The sequence below is a fragment of the Poromitra crassiceps genome (genome assembly GCF_964638095.1).
Source record: "Poromitra crassiceps genome assembly, chromosome: 8".
Lineage (NCBI taxonomy): Eukaryota > Metazoa > Chordata > Actinopteri > Beryciformes > Melamphaidae > Poromitra > Poromitra crassiceps.
Window position 1 is genome coordinate 5,372,839 of NC_139629.1, and position 20,230 is coordinate 5,393,068.

General features: G+C 46.9%; 1 protein-coding gene across 3 annotated transcripts in view; it reads right to left on the reverse strand.

Moving 5' to 3' along the window:
- Window positions 1-20,230, reverse strand: part of lrp2a (low density lipoprotein receptor-related protein 2a) — a gene marked incomplete at both ends in the record, with an annotated part of 70,478 nt that overhangs the window by 25,663 nt on the left and 24,585 nt on the right. The window contains 29 exons of one of the 3 annotated variants that reach the window (XM_083641974.1): window positions 261-927; window positions 1,720-2,015; window positions 2,355-2,556; window positions 3,208-3,339; window positions 4,104-4,223; window positions 5,242-5,367; window positions 5,457-5,699; window positions 5,796-5,831; window positions 5,947-5,973; window positions 6,358-6,558; window positions 6,663-6,952; window positions 7,052-7,210; window positions 7,334-7,499; window positions 7,632-8,552; window positions 10,550-10,738; window positions 11,148-11,387; window positions 11,911-12,124; window positions 12,202-12,379; window positions 13,408-13,517; window positions 13,985-14,128; window positions 14,519-14,685; window positions 15,665-15,793; window positions 16,034-16,211; window positions 16,366-16,594; window positions 16,769-16,953; window positions 17,131-17,342; window positions 18,681-18,929; window positions 19,317-19,331; window positions 19,724-20,104. In XM_083641974.1, coding sequence (XP_083498100.1) covers window positions 261-927; window positions 1,720-2,015; window positions 2,355-2,556; window positions 3,208-3,339; window positions 4,104-4,223; window positions 5,242-5,367; window positions 5,457-5,699; window positions 5,796-5,831; window positions 5,947-5,973; window positions 6,358-6,558; window positions 6,663-6,952; window positions 7,052-7,210; window positions 7,334-7,499; window positions 7,632-8,552; window positions 10,550-10,738; window positions 11,148-11,387; window positions 11,911-12,124; window positions 12,202-12,379; window positions 13,408-13,517; window positions 13,985-14,128; window positions 14,519-14,685; window positions 15,665-15,793; window positions 16,034-16,211; window positions 16,366-16,594; window positions 16,769-16,953; window positions 17,131-17,342; window positions 18,681-18,929; window positions 19,317-19,331; window positions 19,724-20,104 — 6,406 coding nt within the window. Of the gene's footprint in view, window positions 1-260; window positions 928-1,719; window positions 2,016-2,354; window positions 2,557-3,207; window positions 3,340-4,103; window positions 4,224-5,241; window positions 5,368-5,456; window positions 5,700-5,795; window positions 5,862-5,946; window positions 5,974-6,357; window positions 6,559-6,662; window positions 6,953-7,051; window positions 7,211-7,333; window positions 7,500-7,631; window positions 8,553-10,549; window positions 10,739-11,147; window positions 11,388-11,910; window positions 12,125-12,201; window positions 12,380-13,407; window positions 13,518-13,984; window positions 14,129-14,518; window positions 14,686-15,664; window positions 15,794-16,033; window positions 16,212-16,365; window positions 16,595-16,768; window positions 16,954-17,130; window positions 17,343-18,680; window positions 18,930-19,316; window positions 19,332-19,723; window positions 20,105-20,230 lie in introns of all 3 variants that reach the window. The other 2 variants (XM_083641973.1, XM_083641975.1) reach the window with 2 other exon arrangements.

Genomic DNA, 20,230 nt, shown 5'->3' on the forward strand with positions numbered 1-20,230 from the left:
AATGATAAAATTACTGTAGTTTTAAACATTTTTTCCATTGTTCTCAGGTGGGACAAGGCCCAAAATGATCACTGTAAGCGGAGTATTGATCATCACTATAAGCAGATTATTTAAACAGCATGTGTATAGGAATGATTCTAGGACCAAGCTTTTTGATCAATATAAGCGGTTGATCACTATAACCGTGATCACAATAAAGCAGAATCCATATATCTCTAAACACAAAATGTCAACTCGTTTGACTACAGACTGCTACCCACCCATATTTGGGATGCAAGACAATTGCTCTGGGGTTTTCAAAGCAGTAGGTGTTATTGGCGTCGACACAGTGTTCGGCCAGTTTCTTCACAAAGCGCCCGTCCAGCTCGCACACTTTGAGACAATCCAGGAAGCTGTCCACCCAGTACAGCTTCCTGGCTATCCAATCGACAGCGAGGCCCTCGCCGTGCGGCACGCCGTTGACCACCGCCTCTCTGTTGCTGCCGTTGAAGGACATCCTCTCGATCACCCGGCGGCTCACGTCGATCCAGTAAAGACGCTTGTCCACACGGTCAAAGTCCACGGCCACCACGCTGCTCAGGCCCTGCAGGATCAGCGAGTAGGCGTCCCCGTCCGTCGACAGGTTGCGCAGGTAATAGCGGTTGCTGAAGATGAGGTAGGGCGCGACGTCGCTGTTCTGACGGCAGCTGCGTCCGTCCGGCTCTCGGAGGAACCCCGGCGCGCACTTGCACACGTACGAGCCCACGGTGTTCTCGCACACCTGGCTGCACACGCCCGGCGTCTCGCCGCACTCGTTCACGTCGTCGCACGTCTTGTTGTCGGACATGAGGCGGTAGCCGGCGCGACAGGTGCAGACGAAGCTGGTGGGCGTGTCGGCGCAGTCGTGGTCACAGTGGTGGATGGAGGGGTCTGTGCATTCGTTGATACCTGGAGCCAGAAAAGAAAAAGAGAAAATTAATTAGCAAGCATTAATGGAGGTGGTTGTAACAAAGCACAATCAATCACACAGTTTGAACCCTTATAAACGACAGCGTTGACCAATGGGTGCCTGCCCTCCATATCAGTCTACAATTAGTGGCAGCTATTAGTGGTGAAATGATCTGTAATATCTCTCCAAAAGCATGAAAATGAAAACACTTTTCCCCTGTGAAATCATCCTAGTCATAGATTAAGAGAGCCTATGGATTATTATGGAATTTGCCACATTTCTATTCTGTCACTATGTTAATTCTGAGTACTCTAGACTCTAGTATGGAATGCATTTATAAGATGAATTAAGAAATTTGAGAATATCTCTGATCAAATCACCTCTTTTATTTGATATACTGGCCATAACCAGCCATAACCGCGTGTGTTAGAAGCGTTCGAATCATTCACTGTATATACTGGTTCAAATCAGCAAGGTCAATGTTATTTTCATGTGATTGTAAGGTGTTTCTTTAGCTACAGAATGTAGCACATAGCACAGAATGCTCCAGGTCATTAGCTGTACATCATCTCGCTGTAGCATTCCTATGTACTGTACAAAGCACAGAAATGCTCATCCAGCAATGGTTACAGCTGTACCCGTATTTCTGTCATTTACCATACTCCTCACTGCACTTCCTTCACATCCCCCCTAGAGGGAGTGTGCAACAGGCTGAGAAACTCGCCAGCAAGCAAACACTGGGATTCGAATTCCTGAACGACTCCGTAAATGAGGCTCTTCTTCACACTCACCACATCCCTTCTCATCACTGTTGTCTGAGCAGTCGTCGTTCCTGTCGCACACCTTGCTCAGGGAGATACAGTGCCCATTGTCACACCTGAACTGTCCGGGGGGGCAGGTGGGCGTGGGGGTGTGGCATAGCTCCTCCAGCTCATCAGACCCGTCCCCACAGTCGTTGTCCCCGTCGCAGACAAAGTCGTGGGACACGCAGCGGCCATTCTGGCAGGTGAACTGGTGCTGCTGGCACGGCTGGTAGGTGCAGCCCTGCTCGTCGCTGCTGTCCCCACAGTCGTTACGCCGGTCACACCTGACATCACAAGATGGGCCACACAGCGCTGTTATTTCTCTACCTGGAGGCTGCTGCTTTCAATTCATTCACAAATGCCAGACGTTCACATTTTAATTTGCATTTCTTTCTTTTATTTCTGTTTTATTATTATATCCTTACTTACTCGGTCTTTCTTTCTTTCCTTCTTTCTTTTTAATGTCATTTTATGAGTCGATAATGTCATTTTACCTGACAAACTAAGTATTTTCTGTGTTTCATGTGAAGCACATTGAATTTGCCTTGTGTGTGCAATGTGCAATATCGATAAAGTTTGCCCTGCCCGTTTAATGTCGTTTCATGGGTTTCATATTTTCTAACCTGTAAGAGCTGCGTATGCAGAGGCCGTTGCTACAGGTGAACTCATTGACGCCGCAGGATCTGCGTGTGCAGTTTTGATGCTCATCTAACGCATCTGCGCAGTCTGCATCTCCGTCACACACCCAATCATGAGGGATGCATTTCCGCTGAGGTGGTTGGTTGTTCACACAGGTGAACTCTGCAGCTGAACACGTGCGATTGGCTGGAGAGAAACAAAAGTAAGGCAGGGGTGAATTACAATAATTGAAATAAGGATGATGATGATGATGATGATGATGATGATGATGACCCCATGCCACCCTGCATTTTTCGCAATCCAAACATTCCAAACTGTATTTCAAGACACGCAGCCGTGACTTGAAATTCTTTATCCACCTAATGTGATTGATCCACATTGTTTGAAGTGAGTCTCCTGCAGCGGGTCAGGGAGCACCAAAGTCTCTGGCTCCAGGCATCATATTGTTGGGAAGCCACATTGGTGAGACACAACATACAAGTCTTGATCCACCCTGAGCCAGGAAGCCAGGGAAAAGAGACGTGCACAAAGTAACGAGTGAGGCAGGAGAAATCAGGAATGTCAGCTCCTTGGACTCTGGCCGGAGACCTTCCACGAGAGCCAAAGATGCTAGGCACTGACTACCCCCAGTGTCTCCCCCACAACACTCCCCCGGCAGCATGTATCCTAATCCATCAGTGTCCTGAAAGAGGAGAGGATCAGGGGAGTAGGAGGGGGCAGAGCGGAGGAGCAGTGGGGAACCAGAAGTTGGCCTATGAGGGGAGGAGATGGAGAAGAGGAGGAGAAGCAGGAGGAAGAGAGGGCAGAGGACAGGGGAGGAGGTGAGAGGATGCATACCACAGTTGTGCCGCTGGTCTTCGTCACTCATGTCGCCACAGTCGTTGTCCCCGTCACAGATCCAGGATGAGGCAATGCACCTGCCGTCATCGCAGCGGAACTGATCGGCATTGCAGCTTCTGACCAGCGTTGCTGAGGGGACAAACCATATCATTAAGCATTCATGTTCAATGGTATATTTGTTTGTTTGTTTGTTTATTTGATCATCAAAAGGTGGATAACACAAAGTTTCCAAAACTTATTCCTAATGTGGTCAAGACAGGAAGGCTAAAAAACATGTCATTGGCTGAGAGTAACAGATCATACCATAAGAAAACGTAAACAAAGACAAAAAAACTTATGTATCACATTATGATCCAGCCAAAACAACTATGGCGAGTGAATAATAACTTCTGTGAACTTCTGTGATATTTATCCTTCTATATACAGTTATTTTTCTTTTTTCTTTTTGTTACAATTATCAATTATCCTAAGTACTTTCCCATTGGGTTTGAACAAATAAGTAAGACACAATACAACATTAGCCGAAAAATAGTCATGGCAACTCCAAATTCCCATGCCTGGCGAGCTATCTAAACAAAAGGCCAAAGCGAGGCTCTGTAACCCCCGGGGGGCACAAAGGGAGGGGGAGGGGCTGTTTGTCAGCGGACACTGAGGGGCGTCACCATAGAGGAATGCAGCTGACAATAGGAGGCCTGGCTGACCACATCCCCGACAAAGACATACACCACTGACTCGCACTCTCCACTACATCACTCACAGACAGACACAGACACACAAAACCCAGCAGCTGATAAAGGGACGAGACGCAGACGCACAAAGCCAACCGTCCAGAACGGGGGTCCGGGTGGGGGGGGTGGGGGTGGGGGGGTCGGGGGTGTGTGTGTGGTACTCACTGCAGGAGGAGGGTTCATCGGAGCTGTCGGCGCAGTCGGCCCCTCCATCACAGTACCAGTGGGCGGGGATGCAGCGACCGCTTGAGCAACGGAACTCGTTCTGGGAACACGAGGATGTGGCTATGCGGAGGGGAGGGGAGGGGAGGGGAGGTAGAAAGGCATGAAGTCACTTGAGGGTCTTGCTGTGTGGACATGATGATGAGGGGGCAGGCTTTTACTTTACTTTACTTTATTTATTTGGTCAGGACAGTACACATTAATGAACAGTTACCTATACAGAGTCATCTATATGATAACAGTAAATATGTCGGATTTAGCTAAGAGCTAATTTGCATCCGTAGTCCTCGAGACATAAAAACATACAAGATAAAAGACAACATCAAAACAGAAAACAACAACAATGTGGCAAAATGGACATAATAATGGTGCGTTAGAAACTAAAGTGCGTGGGATAAAAGTGCGAAACTACAAAAGAATAAAGTGCGAGGGTAGAGACATACGAGGGCTAATTAGTTATGGTTGGTTATGTTTAACAGGTTATGGTTAACAGCAGGAGGATAGGGTGAACAATTTGGTTACTTCTTTACTTTCACCTCTGAAGAGCTCTACTCTCTACTCTACTTTACAATCCTCCGTCTTGTAACTTTCGGGAGATAAATGTCTGTTTGTTTCCTGGATTGGGCGACCTTGAGACCCCTCATTTGAAACGGAGATCATACCCTGTGTCTTTTGCTTTCTAGACTGCTGAAGGCTAAATCCACATTCAGGAAGCAAGCTTTCAGAACTCTGTTTCAGAACGAGTCAGTAAGGCGGTACCCCACAGAACATCCTAGTAATAATCAGCTGTATACTTCATAACAATGAGCATTTAATGCATTTAGAGCTTGGAGACACACATACATGCTACAGAAAAATGATTGTCCAAAAGTTAGGAGAAATAATGCTGGAGCTTTTTTTGTCGTTTCAATATGAGAACAGCAGTTTGCACCAGTTGTTGTTTATTGAATGCTTCCGTCTTTCTAATATACACGTATGTTTTATTTGAACAACGTAACAACGCTATGGTGACATGTGATAAATGGTACAAATGGTGTAAAGATGGAAAATATGGAACAGACAAAAAAGTAGCATAACTCACCACAGTGCGTTGGGCTCTCGTCGCTCATATCTCCACAGTCGTTGTCTCCGTCACACAGGTAGGAACGTGGGATGCAGATGTTAGTAGACTGACACTTTGTGTGCTCTGGCTGGCAGGTTCTCTCCGCTGAAGTAACACAAAGGAGAATGCCGTTATTACGAGCGATCCATTCTTCAATCAAGTATGATCTCTGTTTCAGGGAGGCGATGACTCACGGCAGTTCTGCTCGTCCGAGGTGCCGTTGTCGTAGCAGTTGTTGATGCCATTGCAGACGTATTCCTTGGCGATACAGCGTCCGTTGTTGCAGGTGAACTCGGCGTCGGCGTCGCAGGGCCTGAAGAGACAGGCCGCCTCGTCGCTGTTGTCCCCACAGTCGTCGTAGTGGTCACAGCGGTAGTGGTAGGGCACGCATCGCCCGTTCCCACAGGTGAACACTGTAGGCTCGCACGTGTGGAAGGCTGCCAATCAGAACCAATGACAGGTCAGAGCTCCTCTAGCCAATAGAGAGCGAGGTTAGGCGGAAGTGGGCTGATATATACACTCATTGATTTTACCTGACAAGGCAATAAACGATGACACCACTTGGGGCACTGCATGCAAGATATAAGCACATTGATTCACTTGTTAAGTGTTAATTTGTGTAATTACTGGGAGAATACAAGCAAGTAAGTAGAAATGGATTAGTGAAGTGCACGCAGTACACACCGAAATAGTTGAAATCAGTCTTGGATCCTGAGAAAAAAAGATTTGTTACAGCGAAAAATGGAACTTGTTAGTATCAGCAAAGGGAAAGGATATAGTATTTCAGAGAGAAAGAGTAGTATTTTGATTGCTGCAAGACAGAAGCAGAGGTAAACCACCATCACTCAAGATCTAAGGGCACTAAGAAGATCACTAAAGATCACTAATCAACAGGGAGATTGTAGATCAAATCGATGCAGGACAAAAATCGGGAAGAGGAGAGACACGCATGCAAATCAGGAACGAAATGAATTCTTTACATTAATGTTGCGATACATGACATCAGATGTTTTTGATAAATGTTATATGTTTGTGTATCTGTATCTAACCAAATCAATTATAAATAAATAGATAAATAGCTAAAGGCCACCCTACCGCACACTCTCTCCAGCTCATCACTCCCGTCTCCACAGTCATTGTCATTATCGCATTTCCACTGGGCGCGAATACAGCGGCCATTCATACAGGTGAACTGGCCCGGCTGGCACCGAGTCCCGTTGTCGGGGATACAGTGTTTGTTGTCTGCCAGGTACCAGCGACCCTCTGACGGACACTGGCACTCGGCACCGTTCGGACCTAATGAGATATGAACAATAGCATTGAATAGACCAAATACATTCTCTATGAGATTAGCGTTGGGTTTGCAACGGCCACCGTCAAAAGTATGAAGCTCCTCGTACCCGGGGTGCAGATGTGGCTGCAGCCGCCGTTAAACTGCTGGCAGGGACTGTCGCACTGCTGCTGCTTCCTGCTGGCCAGAACGTGGATGTCCATGGGCCGAGATGGGAGGTTCTGAATCATGACCCTCTGGTCAGAGCCATCGTGCTTGTTGGCCCGGTAGATGCTGCGCGTGTTCCAGTCGCTCCAGTAGATGAACTGGCCGTACATGGCCATGGCAAAGGGATAGATGGCCGTGCTGACGATGACCTCCCGATTGGCTCCGGTGAGAGAGCAGCGCTCGATCTTCTGCCTGATGACCGAGCAAAAAAACAGAGACGACAGACATTAGCACGAATGTAACGGGACGATTCAGTAAAGCAATTTGAAGATACTTTTTTCCAGATCTTACAAGCTGGCGTCTGCCCAATACAGCCTCTGCTCTTCGTAGTCCAGGGTCAGTCCATTGGGCCACACGAGACTGCTGTTCACGATCTCCGTTCGGAAGTTCCCGCCTAAAGTGGCACGCTCAATCTTTGCATTGGTTCCCCAGTCGGTCCAATACATGTAGCTGTGGCACACGGAAGGATTTTCAAAACGCAAATTCAATCCAATGACACAATATAATGTACATTTCTGTCTTCTTCTTCTTACTAATTTAGGCTCATGCTACTGTAAGAGAAGTTAGTCTCACCCCCTGCAGGGATCCAGCATGATTGCCCTCGGCCTGGCCACATGGGCGATAATAGTCCTCTGTGAGCCATCCACAGACATGGAGCTGATGCTCTGGTTGACATAGTCACTGTAGTAAATCCTTCCATTGATCCAATCATAAGCTATACCATCAGGAGCGCCTAGATCTGTCCAAGCACATAGACCACACGAACATCAGCAACCATTCTCTTTTATAGAAGCATACAGGAAATAAAGGCGAAACAGATGGAAGTAAGTGGATCTAGAGAAGTGAGAGAGAGTATAGAACTGGCGTTTACCTGAAGCCACCACTACAGGGGGCGAGGTGGGAGAGGACAGGCTGATGTAGCTGATCTTGCTTGCTCCTGCGCCTGTGCTCTGTGTGAAGTAGATCCTCCTGTCTGTGAGGTCAAAATCCAGCGCCACCGAGGTGCGCGGCACATTGACCACAGGGAAGGGCAGCGCGTGGTCCTCGGGGTCGAGGCGCAGGCTTCGCACGGTGCTCTCCGTGGTGTAGATGAGGTAGTCGTCCCGGGACACCACGCAGGTCTCACTATCTGCTGCGAGGTTGCCGAACGCGCAGCCACATTTCTTCGTCTGGGTGCCGGGGAGGGCGAAGCAGAAGTGGGCGCAGCCTCCATTGGCCTCGACACAGGGGTTGTCGTTAAGACGCTGGGCTGAGCTGGGCTGCGTGCGCCGGTCAAAGATGGTGACGTCCCTAAGCATGTTGACGTTGTCTCGGATGACAGTAGGTTGCTCTGTGCTGCCTGGCTCTTTACTAGCTTGGAGCACCTTCTTTAGGTTCCTGTCCACCCAAATGATACTGCTCTCAAACACCGTGATCCCATAGGGAGTGGGGTAGCGGCTGCCGTACCTGACGATCTCCGTCTCTCCACCTTGAGGGCTGACACGGGCAATCATATCCAGGGAGTCATCCACCCAGTAGACGTAGCCAGTTTGCTGGTCCAGAGCAAGGCCGCGTGGCGTTATAATCCCCGATGACACCAGAACTGTGCGGTTCGTCCCGTCCAAGAGCGCCCGCTCGATCTTGGGGTTCTGACCATAATCGGCCCAGAACAAGTATCTGTTTGTGGGGTCCACCACGATGTGGCGCGGCATGTCCACTTGGGTCTTTAACAGGACCCTGCGGAAAGTGGTATTCAGCCGTAGCACCTCCACGTACGTCTCGGTCAGGAAGGCATTGGTGAAATACAGGTTCCCTGGAGACAGAATCCAGTAAAGACCGTGTTTAAACCAGCACGTCATGAGGTCATGAACTCATAAGTTACAATCCGTCACCCACGGTGACTGGTTAGTTGCAATAGGATGGAAAGGTAACTGGTGGTCAAACAGATCATATTTAGTAAATGCACTAAAAAGCTGACATAATGATTGTGTTATCAACAGTGTTGGGGGTAACTCATTACAAAAGTAACATATTACATGTAATATATTACTTTTAGCAGTAACTCAGTAATATACTTATTATCAATAGGATTTCAGTAATATTATACCAGCTACTTTGTCAAGTAACACAAGTTACAAATTGAGTTAAAAAAAATTAATCAAAGCACATAAATAATAATAATAAAGATACAATCATTTCCTAATCAAATTGTGTGTTTTTATGCAAATAACCACTATGGATGACAATAACAAAGGAAAAGGATAACATTTAGAATGTTGGACGGTTTACACTGACTTCAAGACGGTTTAAATTCTTTTTTGGGATGTTCCGGGGCCGCGATGTCATTCTGCTACTGCAGTTATTTTGGTGAAAGTAATGCAAAAGTAGTGTAATAAGTAATGAGTTACTCTACACAGACAGTAATATTGTAAAGTAACGTATTACTTTCAAATGAAAGTAACTAGTAATTACATTTTGAAAGTAACACTGCTCAGAGTTATAGCAATGCAATTATGAAAGGTGACATTTCTAAATCCTGTCACCTGTGTGAGGACTGATCTGCCTGCTCTGTGAGTCACCTGTGTGAGGACTGATCTGCCTGCTCTGTGAGTCACCTGTGTGAGGACTGATCTGCCTGCTCTGTGAGTCACCTGTGTGAGGACTGATCTGCCTGCTCTGTGAGTCACCTGTGTGAGGACTGATCTGTCTGCTCTGTGAGTCACCTGTGTGAGGACTGATCTGTCTGCTCTGTGAGTCACCTGTGTGAGGACTGATCTGCCTGCTCTGTGAGTCACCTGTGTGAGGACTGATCTGCCTGCTCTGTGAGTCACCTGTGTGAGGACTGATCTCCCTGCTCTGTGAGTCACCTGTGTGAGGACTGATCTGTCTGCTCTGTGAGTCACCTGTGTGAGGACTGATCTGCCTGCTTTGTGAGTCACCTGTGTGAGGACTGATCTGCCTGCTCTGTGAGTCACCTGTGTGAGGACTGATCTGTCTGCTCTGTGAGTCACCTGTGTGAGGACTGATCTGCCTGCTCTGTGAGTCACCTGTGTGAGGACTGATCTGCCTGCTCTGTGAGTCACCTGTGTGAGGACTGATCTGTCTGCTCTGTGAGTCAAACACTGTGATAAAGATTCTTACTCAGAGTCCACCAGGTTAGCCACATCTGCTGCCTGGACTTGGCTGTTTTGGCAAAGTCTCGGACCATGTAACATATACAAACAAGCAAGAATAACACCAGAAATGACAACTAAGTTGACGTTTTCTTCATTAAATGGATTAATTAAATATGCAAGACAGTAATTAATGTATGATTTAGTCGAGGCGTAGAAAACATTTTTTTTTACTCTTGCCTGCATTTAAATTGTTACAATTGTGGAAGTAAGTCAAAGGGGTACAAATAAATGGTAACTTCGAAGAGCTCAACGCTCAAGTGATCTTTGATTATCCAACGGTCTTATAAGTTACCTCAAAACATGTTTTCAAGGGTACTGAGTGCATGTATACTGTAGTTTCTGTCTTAAATTCTCTTTGTTTTTTTGCATGTTTTTTTTATAGCAGGGAACCCCCAGGGGAGCACGGGGAGAACATACACATTAGTTTAACCCATTGATACCTGATGCAGCATTTGTGTGTGTATCCCTTTAAGACCGCGAACCGCGTCACGCGGTTCACGGTCTTAAAGGGATACACACACAAATGAGGGATATACACGCAAATACTGCATCAGGTATCAATGGTTTAAAGAAAGGAAAACTGAAATGAGCACATCTTTGTGTGAAGTGACAACGCTGAGAGACAACACTGTACCTGCAGCCCAGTCCACAGCGATGCCTCGTATCCCGTTGCGTCCTATCCCGGACGTGACCACGCTACGTAATCCCGAGCCGTCGGGCTTGATCCGTCTGACCGCGTTCTGCGACGCCACGGTGCTGCTGAAGTCGCACCAGTAGATGAAGCCAGACGCCATGTGTACATCGATGTGTAAAGCGTTTCGGCCTGCAAGAACATCACCATCCGGTCATACTGTGAGACGTCAACATAATAAGCACATTATGAGCCAAAGTCACAGCGTTAAAGTTGATCCGTCTGTCAATCAGTTAGTGAGTCAGTTATGTTATTAAGTCAGTTATTAAGTCTGTTATTCCAGCTAAACTCATTTTGCCCACCTTTTTATTTGTGGAATAGATTTGACTCAACTTTTAGACTGACATAGACTTTGAGCTGACATAAATTCATAGTATACATAGAAATAGAAATATCAGACTCATGTAAAGTTATAAATGGATCGGCTCGTTAAGGGGAAAAACAACAACAACAACAACATAAATTAAAGTCACTGCATGTGACCATGTTCATATCCTTTCCTCGTGTAAGAGCAACAGTCTCTTATGTGAGAAGCGCCCACCTCTCCCAGCCACAGGCACCATGGCCTCGGAGTGGTCTGCTCCTTCCAGACTGAAGCCTTTGATAGCAGACAGAGTGGAGATGACCACATAGGACTGGTAAGGAGCGCACGTCCTGTTGTCGGCGTTGACCTTAAAGCCTGTGGCGCACGCGCAGCTGTACAGACCCCCGGGCCGAGGCAGGCAGAGCTGCTCACACGCACCCATGTTGTTACTGCAGCCGTTGGAGGTACCTGCAGAGGCTGAGGTTGTGGAGAGAACACAGTGTGACACATGGTAGTCAGCCATAGCAGCAGACCGTCAAATGAATCACAAAGCAAAAGAAACAATAGTGGAGGAGGTCTGCTTTTCTTTTGATTTCTCCCATTTTCTCCCCAGTTGTACTTGGCCAATTCCCCCTGCTGTCCCGGTCGTTGCTCCACCCCCTCTGCCGATCTGGGGAGAGCCGTAGACTAGCACATGCTTCGTCCGATACATGTGCAGTCGCCAGCCACTTCTTTCTCACCTGACAGCGAGGGGTTTCACCGGGACGACGTTGCGCGTGGGAGGTTCACGCTATTCCCCCCAGTTCCCCTCCCCCCCAACCAGATCTCCCCGACCGACCAGAGGAGGTGCTAGTGCAGTGACCAGGACTCATACCCCACTGGCTTCCCACCCGCAGACACGGCCAATTGTGTCTGAGTGACCAGTACCGCTGGTTTTACCTCGACACTACCCGGCCCAGACTGTCTCCTTTTCTTGGTTCTGTCTCCCTGCAATACTCACTCTCTCTATGGTGCACCTTGACAACTCTGAGTCCGGACACATTGTCTCGCAGCACAACCCTGTTGGCGCCGGTAGCTTTGTCCACGCGCTCGATGACCTCGAAGTCACGGTCAGTGAAGTAGAGGTAGCTGTCATGGACGGCCACACCCCAGGGGTGAGACAGGCCCGTCACGACGGTGATGCGGTTGCTCCCATCTGGATCCCCGCGCTCAATCTGTGGAGGTCATGTAACGCAGTATTGGATTTGCTGTACGATTACACAAGCAGTTAACATGAAGGTGTATCACCCACCATGCCGGTGCCTGTAACAGCCCAGTACAGCTTGTTCTCTTGGAGGTCCACAGTGAGAAACTCAATGTGGTCCAGGTTGTTGGTGAAGAGGGTGACAGGGTTTGAACCGTCCATGTCTGCAGATGCCACCTTGGCAGGGATGCCACTCTCTGTGCCCTGGTCTGTCCAGTACAGTTTACTGAAGAAGAAGAAGAAGAAGAAGAAGAAGAAGAAGAAGAAGAAGAAGAAGAAGAAGAAGAAGAAGAAGAAGAAGAAGAAGAAGAAGAAGAAGAAGAAGAAGAAGAAGAATCATCATCAATATGATAAAAATGTCGATATGATAAAAGTGTGTCACTTTGTGTTGAAAAGTGGTGGGGACATAAGGGCTGAAATGAAAACAACAAAACAAAACAAAAACATTTTCAATATGGTTATTTTCAATATGCCTTCAACACATCAAGGTCAAACAACATGGTGGGTGTTTGAGTTGTCACCTAGAATGAGTCAACACTGTGCTCTAACCTCACCATTGAGGTGAGATAACACTGTTTTTTACAGATTACCGCGTGCACCGTTTAACACTCAGTGTGCACAGTGTGACATGCATCTCACACCTCTGCCTGTGCAGCAGAAGCAGAAGACAATCAATAGGCTTCATTTATTTCAGATGGGAGATTATAACACCCTTCATGTGAGATTGTAGGCAATGTAATGGTACAGTATAGTGGATAATTATGGCGAGGGGAAAAATTCGACAATGTGAAAATACTCATAAATAAAAACGCAGAATGCATCATGCATTCTCAATGAGTTCTCATTTGTTCGTTGACATTTCTTGGTGCAAGCTATTTTTCCAGAACATTTTTTAACAAATGATGCTTTTAAAAAGTGATGGGGACAAAATTGGCTATTTGAAAAATGTCCCTGAGGTCCCCAATGTAAATGACACCCATGCATGACACCAAAATTGCAATCACAAAGTTTTCATACGACAACAGCCAAACGGGAAAAAGGTGACGGTGACGAGGGATGGCGTGCAAACGTGTTCCTGACTGTGCGTCGTCGTCGTCGTCGTAAGTGGTTGGAGTTGGAGTGTGTGGAGCGGTGTTCAGTAACACTGGTTGAGCTCTCCCTGGAGGCAGAGCAGATGGCGCTGAGGAGGGCTGATAGGGCTCAGTAGCTGTGGGCCTGAGTGGCCGTGCCAGCGCTGTGTTAAATGGGGCTTACCCACGTGCTGGGTCCACTGCGATGCCAACAGGAGTGCCAGCGCCAGTTGGGGAGCCGTTATTTGTGATTAGAGTCTTCCGGTACTGCACCTCCCCTCTCAGCTTCAGAACCTGGCCAAGCACACGCACAAACGAGGAGAGCTGGATTTGACAACTCCGGCGCAATTATTGCTTACTTCTCTCCTGATACGATCTTAGAAATAGATTCAGTGATCATGCCCTGATCTTAGAAATAGATTCAGTGATCATGCCCTGATCTTAGAAATAGATTCAGTGATCATGCCCTGATCTTAGAAATAGATTCAGTGATCATGCCCTGATCTTAGAAATAGATTCAGTGATCATGCCCTGATCTTAGAAATAGATTCAGTGATCATGCCCTGATCTTAGAAATAGATTCAGTGATCATGTCCTGATCTTAGAAATAGATTCAGTGATCATGCCCTGATCTTAGAAATAGATTCAGTGATCATGCCCTGATCTTAGAAATAGATTCAGTGATCATGCCCTGCCAAGCCAGGAATAACAGCACAAAGAAAAGGTACGACAACAACAGGAGAAAACAATATGTCTCTCACCTCGATAGACTGGGACGCTGGGTTGGTGTAGTACAGGTTCTGTGTTATCCAGTCCAGGGCCAGGCCTACGGGGGAGCCCAGGATGGCTGCAGGGGCAAACTCTGTCCTGTTGGTACCGTCTGACTTTACCCTGTGGATCTCACCCTGCGGGACAGAGGAAGGCAGGACAATCTCAGTTATTGTGTTGAAAGTTATGGGTGGAAAGTCCATTTTCCTATCATTCAACTCTATCTAATTAGAGTTTATTGTGTTTTTACTAGTAATGTGTTATTGTGTATTCTCATTGTGAACCGTGTCTACAAACCAAGTTTCCCTTACTGTACAGAACACATTTTTAATTGAATTTTGTATGTACAGTGTACATTGCACTGTACTGTACAATCACCTGCTGTATTCTGCAAGTTGTTAATATTTCTCTGCTTCAACAGCACCCAAACAAATTCCTGTAAATTTACCGAAGTATGTTGATCAAAGCATTCCGATTCAGAATGAAGAAAGACTCTCCAGATGTCTATGGACAGTGGTTAGACTCACCGGGTGCTCCACCCAGTAGATGCTCTGTTCACTGTCATCAAAGTCAACATCATAGCCGTTCTGCAGTCCAGCAACAGGGACCATAGCATCGTTACTCTTGTCATCTGGGTTTAGGGAGATGCCATAGATGATACTGTCCCTCACAACCACCAGGAAAGGGTCCTCAACTTAAACAAAAAGAGAGAGAGAGAGAGAGAGAGAGAGAGAGAGAGAGAGAGAGAGAGAGAGAGAGAGAGAGACATTCAATAAGCAATGACTAATAAACTGCTGTTCTCATGATGAAATAACAAAACAAAAATGTCATTCTCATAACTTTGGGACACACTGTGCGTACATAATTTTTAAACACTAGGATTTGTACGTGACTCAAAGCTCTGAATCATTTGATACTTTAAAAACAGACACAGCTGATCACAAACTGGCTCCTTTTGAAACAGAGTTATGAAAGCTTGTTGAAAGTGGATTTAGCCTGCAGTAGTCCAGAACGGAAAGTCACTGTGAGTGTACGGTGTCAGTTGCAAATGAGGGATTCTCTAGTCTGCTCAATCCAGGAAAGCAGACCTTTATCTAGAAAGAGGATTGACTGGTGAAAGTTTGTTCCACTATCTGATTTGCTTTGTCATCACAGATTAGAATCAATGAATGCTTGTGGGGCATTTTCATTCTTGGATAATCGTTGGCCTCGGGGGGGGGGAGAATGTGTTCTGCTTGGCTTGAATGGGCTGAAACCTGAGATTAGTTAAGCTGTTGACCTAAAGGGGACTCACTGGACTTTGAATTAAAGGTCCATTGTCTCCTCGAGACCATGACAGACACGCTTTTATGATTCTTAATATTTACGACTGGAACAGGATTTTACAACAGAATCTAAATGGGAGACTGTTGACAAGATCCCTGGATTAATCTAACCTATTCATTTTCAAAGATTTCTCCTCTTACTAGTATTGAGATTGAGATGGCAGCACACAAAAAGCACACAAGAACCAGCACCGTGGAATTAGCGGGTTTACCGCATTACAGTACAACGATAAGCACTGCTGAGAAAAATGATTAAGAATACATGAACCTATCAGCTGCATCTGACCTCACTTCCTTTTTCATCAAACCGAGTGATGAGTGTTTTCCTCCGTTTGGCGGGATGCATACCTCTGGCGCAGGTGATTTGGTCGGCTGCCAGCGTCCAGCCTGAGGGGCAGGCACACGAGTAAAACCTGGGTCCCACAGCCGAAAGCAGACAGATATGGGTACAGGGGCTCCGCAAGCAGTGGTTTTCACCTACAAATGGTCAAATCACACATGCATAAGTGTGGATGGAAACATGCGTACAAAAAACACAAACCAGAGTATTTCAAATACAATGGAACCACCATTGGAGCTAAATGATTAAAATGCCTAAATTACCAGGTCAAATATGTACAGTTAGCTGGCTTACATGATGGCCAGCTGTGCCTGACTGAAACAACTGGAATCAAATAATGACGATGGCTTCGTTTATGTTCATTATCTTTGTCATACCTGCTGGCTGCCGGGCTGGGTGCACTGCCACCAGGCCCATGGGCTGAGGGAGGTTGTACAGCATCACTGTCTGGTTCCCCCCATGCCACTTATGGGCTCGGATCACACGGTTGATGTATCTGTCGGTCCAATACACAAAATCCTCAAAAATGGTAATTGCGTGGGGATGTTGCAGTACCTTTTTATAAGAGAGCAGCAAAAAGAAAAAAAGTGTGTCTTACTCATACTATTCAACACAAAGGGGTTCCGTTTGAGACGAGAATATGCACTCATTCACATCTATGATATGTGTAGAGGTCATTCTGAAAAGTGAACCGATGTCGTGCACTCACCAGGTCACTGGCCAGAACCTGCTTCCTGTTGTTGCCGTTATAATCGCAGTAGTCAATGAAGTCCAGGTAGGCATCGGCAAAGTACAGCAGACTGTTGGGATAGTCTATGGTGAGACCATTGGGCCAGTAGAGTTTGTTGCTTATGATGGTGGTCCTCAACTGCCCATCCATACTGGCCCTCTCAATGCGAGGGTTTCTCCCCCAGTCGGTCCAGAACATCAGGTGTGCGCTGCGAAAAACAAAATGCTCTTCATATTAACATAGGATCCTGTGGTATGATGAACTCAAAAATGCATATTTATTTGGGGTTTCCAGGGACTTTAACATCAACTGCTTCAAAAGCATCTATCACTCGTATTTATCTACACACTGGTCGCACTGTACAGTACTGTATGTCACTGACCTGTCCCTCGGGTCCAGCACCAGGGCTCGAGGGTTGGTGACATTTTCACTGACCAACACAGTCCGATGGGTGCCGTCCAGTTTGGACACTTCAATCGTCTCCAGGACATAGTCGGTCCAGTACAGATTCCTGCCCACCCAGTCCACAGCAAGGCTCTCTGTCACCGTCACTCCACTATCAAATATCTGTCCATGAGAGACATATTCTTCGTTCAAACACATTTCAGGTACATCACCGATGAGAGCAATTGAGTAGATTATGTTAGTGCATGTGAAGCTAGGAATCAAACGTAAATGTACAAGCTCACTTTTCAGGGCAACATCTCTGTGACGATGACACCTGACAAAGCGAACTGTACTCACCACAGTCCTATCACTGCCGTTCTTGTGAGCGCTCCAGATTCTGTCCTGGCTGGTGTCGGACCAGTACACGCGGTCAGTGGCCGAGTCAAAGTCCAGGGCCACGATGTTGCGTCCGTCCCGAACCAGCGAGCGGACCACGTTGGGCTGAGTGCTTATGTCATCCCGCACGATCTGATTTCGACTCGCCACTAACAAGAAGGCCTCTCGGGAATCTGTGAACAGACACCACCATCACCCCATCACCTATTTTCTCCTTCTCGATTTAATGAGAGATCTCATCGGCGTTCGCATGTCTTCCAGAACTGGACAGATAAACAGAGCCTACTCAAATAGCAAATGATTGAGGAATGCACTTTCATCCAAATAATGGCCTCTTGTATTACAAAGCCTTCCAGCGGGCTATCTGTGTGGCAGAAGGGCTCATGTCAGCCACGCTCCCCATAAGCAGCCCCTTTGTTAGTGATTAAGACCTAATTACACCATGGAGGGCCAGTGAGTGACACTGTGTTATTTGTCTTATCTAAGGAAATCAGAGCAGCGTGCGGAGAGAGAGAACGGAGAGAGTCTCGCAGTCTGGGGGCCCCGGCTCATGGCTCATCATACCTGTCCAACAGCCCCAACAAAACTCTGCTCCCTACGGGCCAATCACTGTGACGAGCACATCGCTGTCTCCTGGGGGGAATGGGCTTATGTCCATGATTGCTAATAATATGCCAATTTTACTGGATTATGAACCAAACGGAGTGCAAACTACGATGTAATAAACGAGTACTAGTAAAAGTACTAGCGGTGCGAAGTCCAAAAGACATGCAGGTCAGGTGAAATGAAGACTCTAAGTGTGTTTCTGTGTAGTGTGGTATATGTATAGTATGATGTGTAATACTATACATCATATACTCTGATATACTATCATATGATGTAGTAAAAAACAATGTATATGAAGTACGGTATGACCTAGTATAGACTGTTTTGACGGAACTATCAGTCCTGTCCTAGCAGTCCTATCCTATTGTACTAGCACACACTGCAACAGGAAGTGAGCTGGGATTCAATTTAGGATGTTTATGTTGTTGAATTGAATACAGTCTATAGCAGGGATACCCTCAAGTTGAGTATCACTGGTCTATAGGATGTACAGCATATGATGATGGGTATATAGTAGTATGTACAGTATGTATGTAGTACTGTATATGATGGTATGTAAAGCTGTTGTGTGGTGGGGCTGCGCACAAAACAAATCGCCAATTAAAGTTTTTTTGTACTCCCGAGCAAAACAAGGAAGCCATTGGGAATTGGCGAGAAGAAAAATGTGGATCTAGCTGTCAAGGAAGTAAGTTGGAGTGTTCATCCTCCGTATATATATGATCTTTGTGTGCAACACACGACCATGCACGCGACATAGGAGAAGGCCAGGATTGGGGGGGGTTTGTTTCCCCCCGTTTTGGGCGTGGTTTCTGAATGATGACACACTCCACAGTGTCTCTATACAGCAGGTTTTAGCCTGATCCCTCCTCAGTCATACAGCAGGTTTTAGCCTGGTCCCTCCTCACCTGAGGCCTTGCAGGTGCGCTGGTCGGCTTCGAGAGTGTAACTGTCCATGCAGTGGCAGCGGAAGGAGCCTCTCTCGTTGAAGCAGTGCTGGCTGCACAGGCCAGGCGGGTGACACTCATCTACGTCCTCGCAGGTCTTGGAGTCGTTGCTCAGCTGATAACCCAGAGGGCAGGTGCACTGGGCTCCAAACGGCCCCTGGATACAGCCGTGAGTGCAGCCAGCGTTGTTGTCCGAACAGCTCTCCTGATCTGGGGTGGGAGCAGGGAAAGAGCACTTTAGGAATGGAAGATAATTCAACTTTTTCTGGCACAAGTATTTGAATAAATGATAAATACATTAAACTATAAAAAAAAATGTACAGGAATAAACAGAGACGACGGCTTATAGATAATTGTTATTGTGAATGCTGAACGTCAAAGCACCAACTACTTCAGCGAGTATCTTTAGAATTTCTACTCTGAGCCAGAACTATTAAATGTTTACCATACATCTACAGACAACAAGAATTTTCTTTTGATCGTGCTTTGAAACAAATCTACGAACATTAAAATGGTTAAACAGCGATGCTGGCTGCTGTTGGAATGAATCAAGCCTACATGCAGCAGCTCTACCAGTGATTGAGGGTTTGTTCCTACCTGGCAAAGGCTCATCTGAAAGTAGTGAGAAAGGCAAGAAAGGAAGATCACAGATCATTTTTAGGTTAATGCACAGGTCAAATCACACACATGCATGATTTGAACACAAGAATACAAAGACAAAACAGCAAACATTGGACATCAACTTATTTGTGAAATGAGCACATGCTGTTTACAAAATACTGGTCAAATCACATTTACGAAACAGGAAAATAAATCTATCGGCAGTTGAATCATGTGTTTGTTTCACGTGATGTGAAAATTGAATTGGAATTTTCAGGAGATACCAGCAAACTTGCCAATATAATAAAACAATCGGGTCATTGTGATAGATAGAGAAGGAACGTATTCCATGTGTCAGCGGGGTGACTGAGGGGCGGAGAAGGAGCAGAAGAGGAGACACTTACTGCACAGCGGAGACTCGTCAGCGCCGTTGGGGCAGTCGGGAGTGTTGTCGCACACTCTGCTGAGGTTGACGCACACGCTGTGGCCCGGGCACTGCCACTGCCAGCCGGGGCATCGGAACGGCGGCTCGGGGCAGCCTCGCTCGTCGCTCATGTCCCGGCAGTCGTTGTCGCCGTCGCAGAGCCAGCCGCGGAACACGCAGTTTCCGTTGTCGCAGCGGAAGAGCGAGGAGGGGCAGGTGCGAGGCGGGCAGGCGTGGTGCTCGTCCGAGCCGTCCTCGCAGTCCGGGTGGCCGTCGCACTCCCAGGTGGACGGCACGCAGCTGCCGTCTGACTGGCACTGGAACTCAGTCTCGTGGTGGCACATCCCCGGGGGCCTGGTCGCTGGGAACACATTAGGGAGGAGCACAAGGAACATCATTGGCAAAAGCCCAAAAATAATTGATGTACAGTCAAACGTTCAGACACACATGACTGAATGTACATATCTAGTCTATCTATCTAATAACA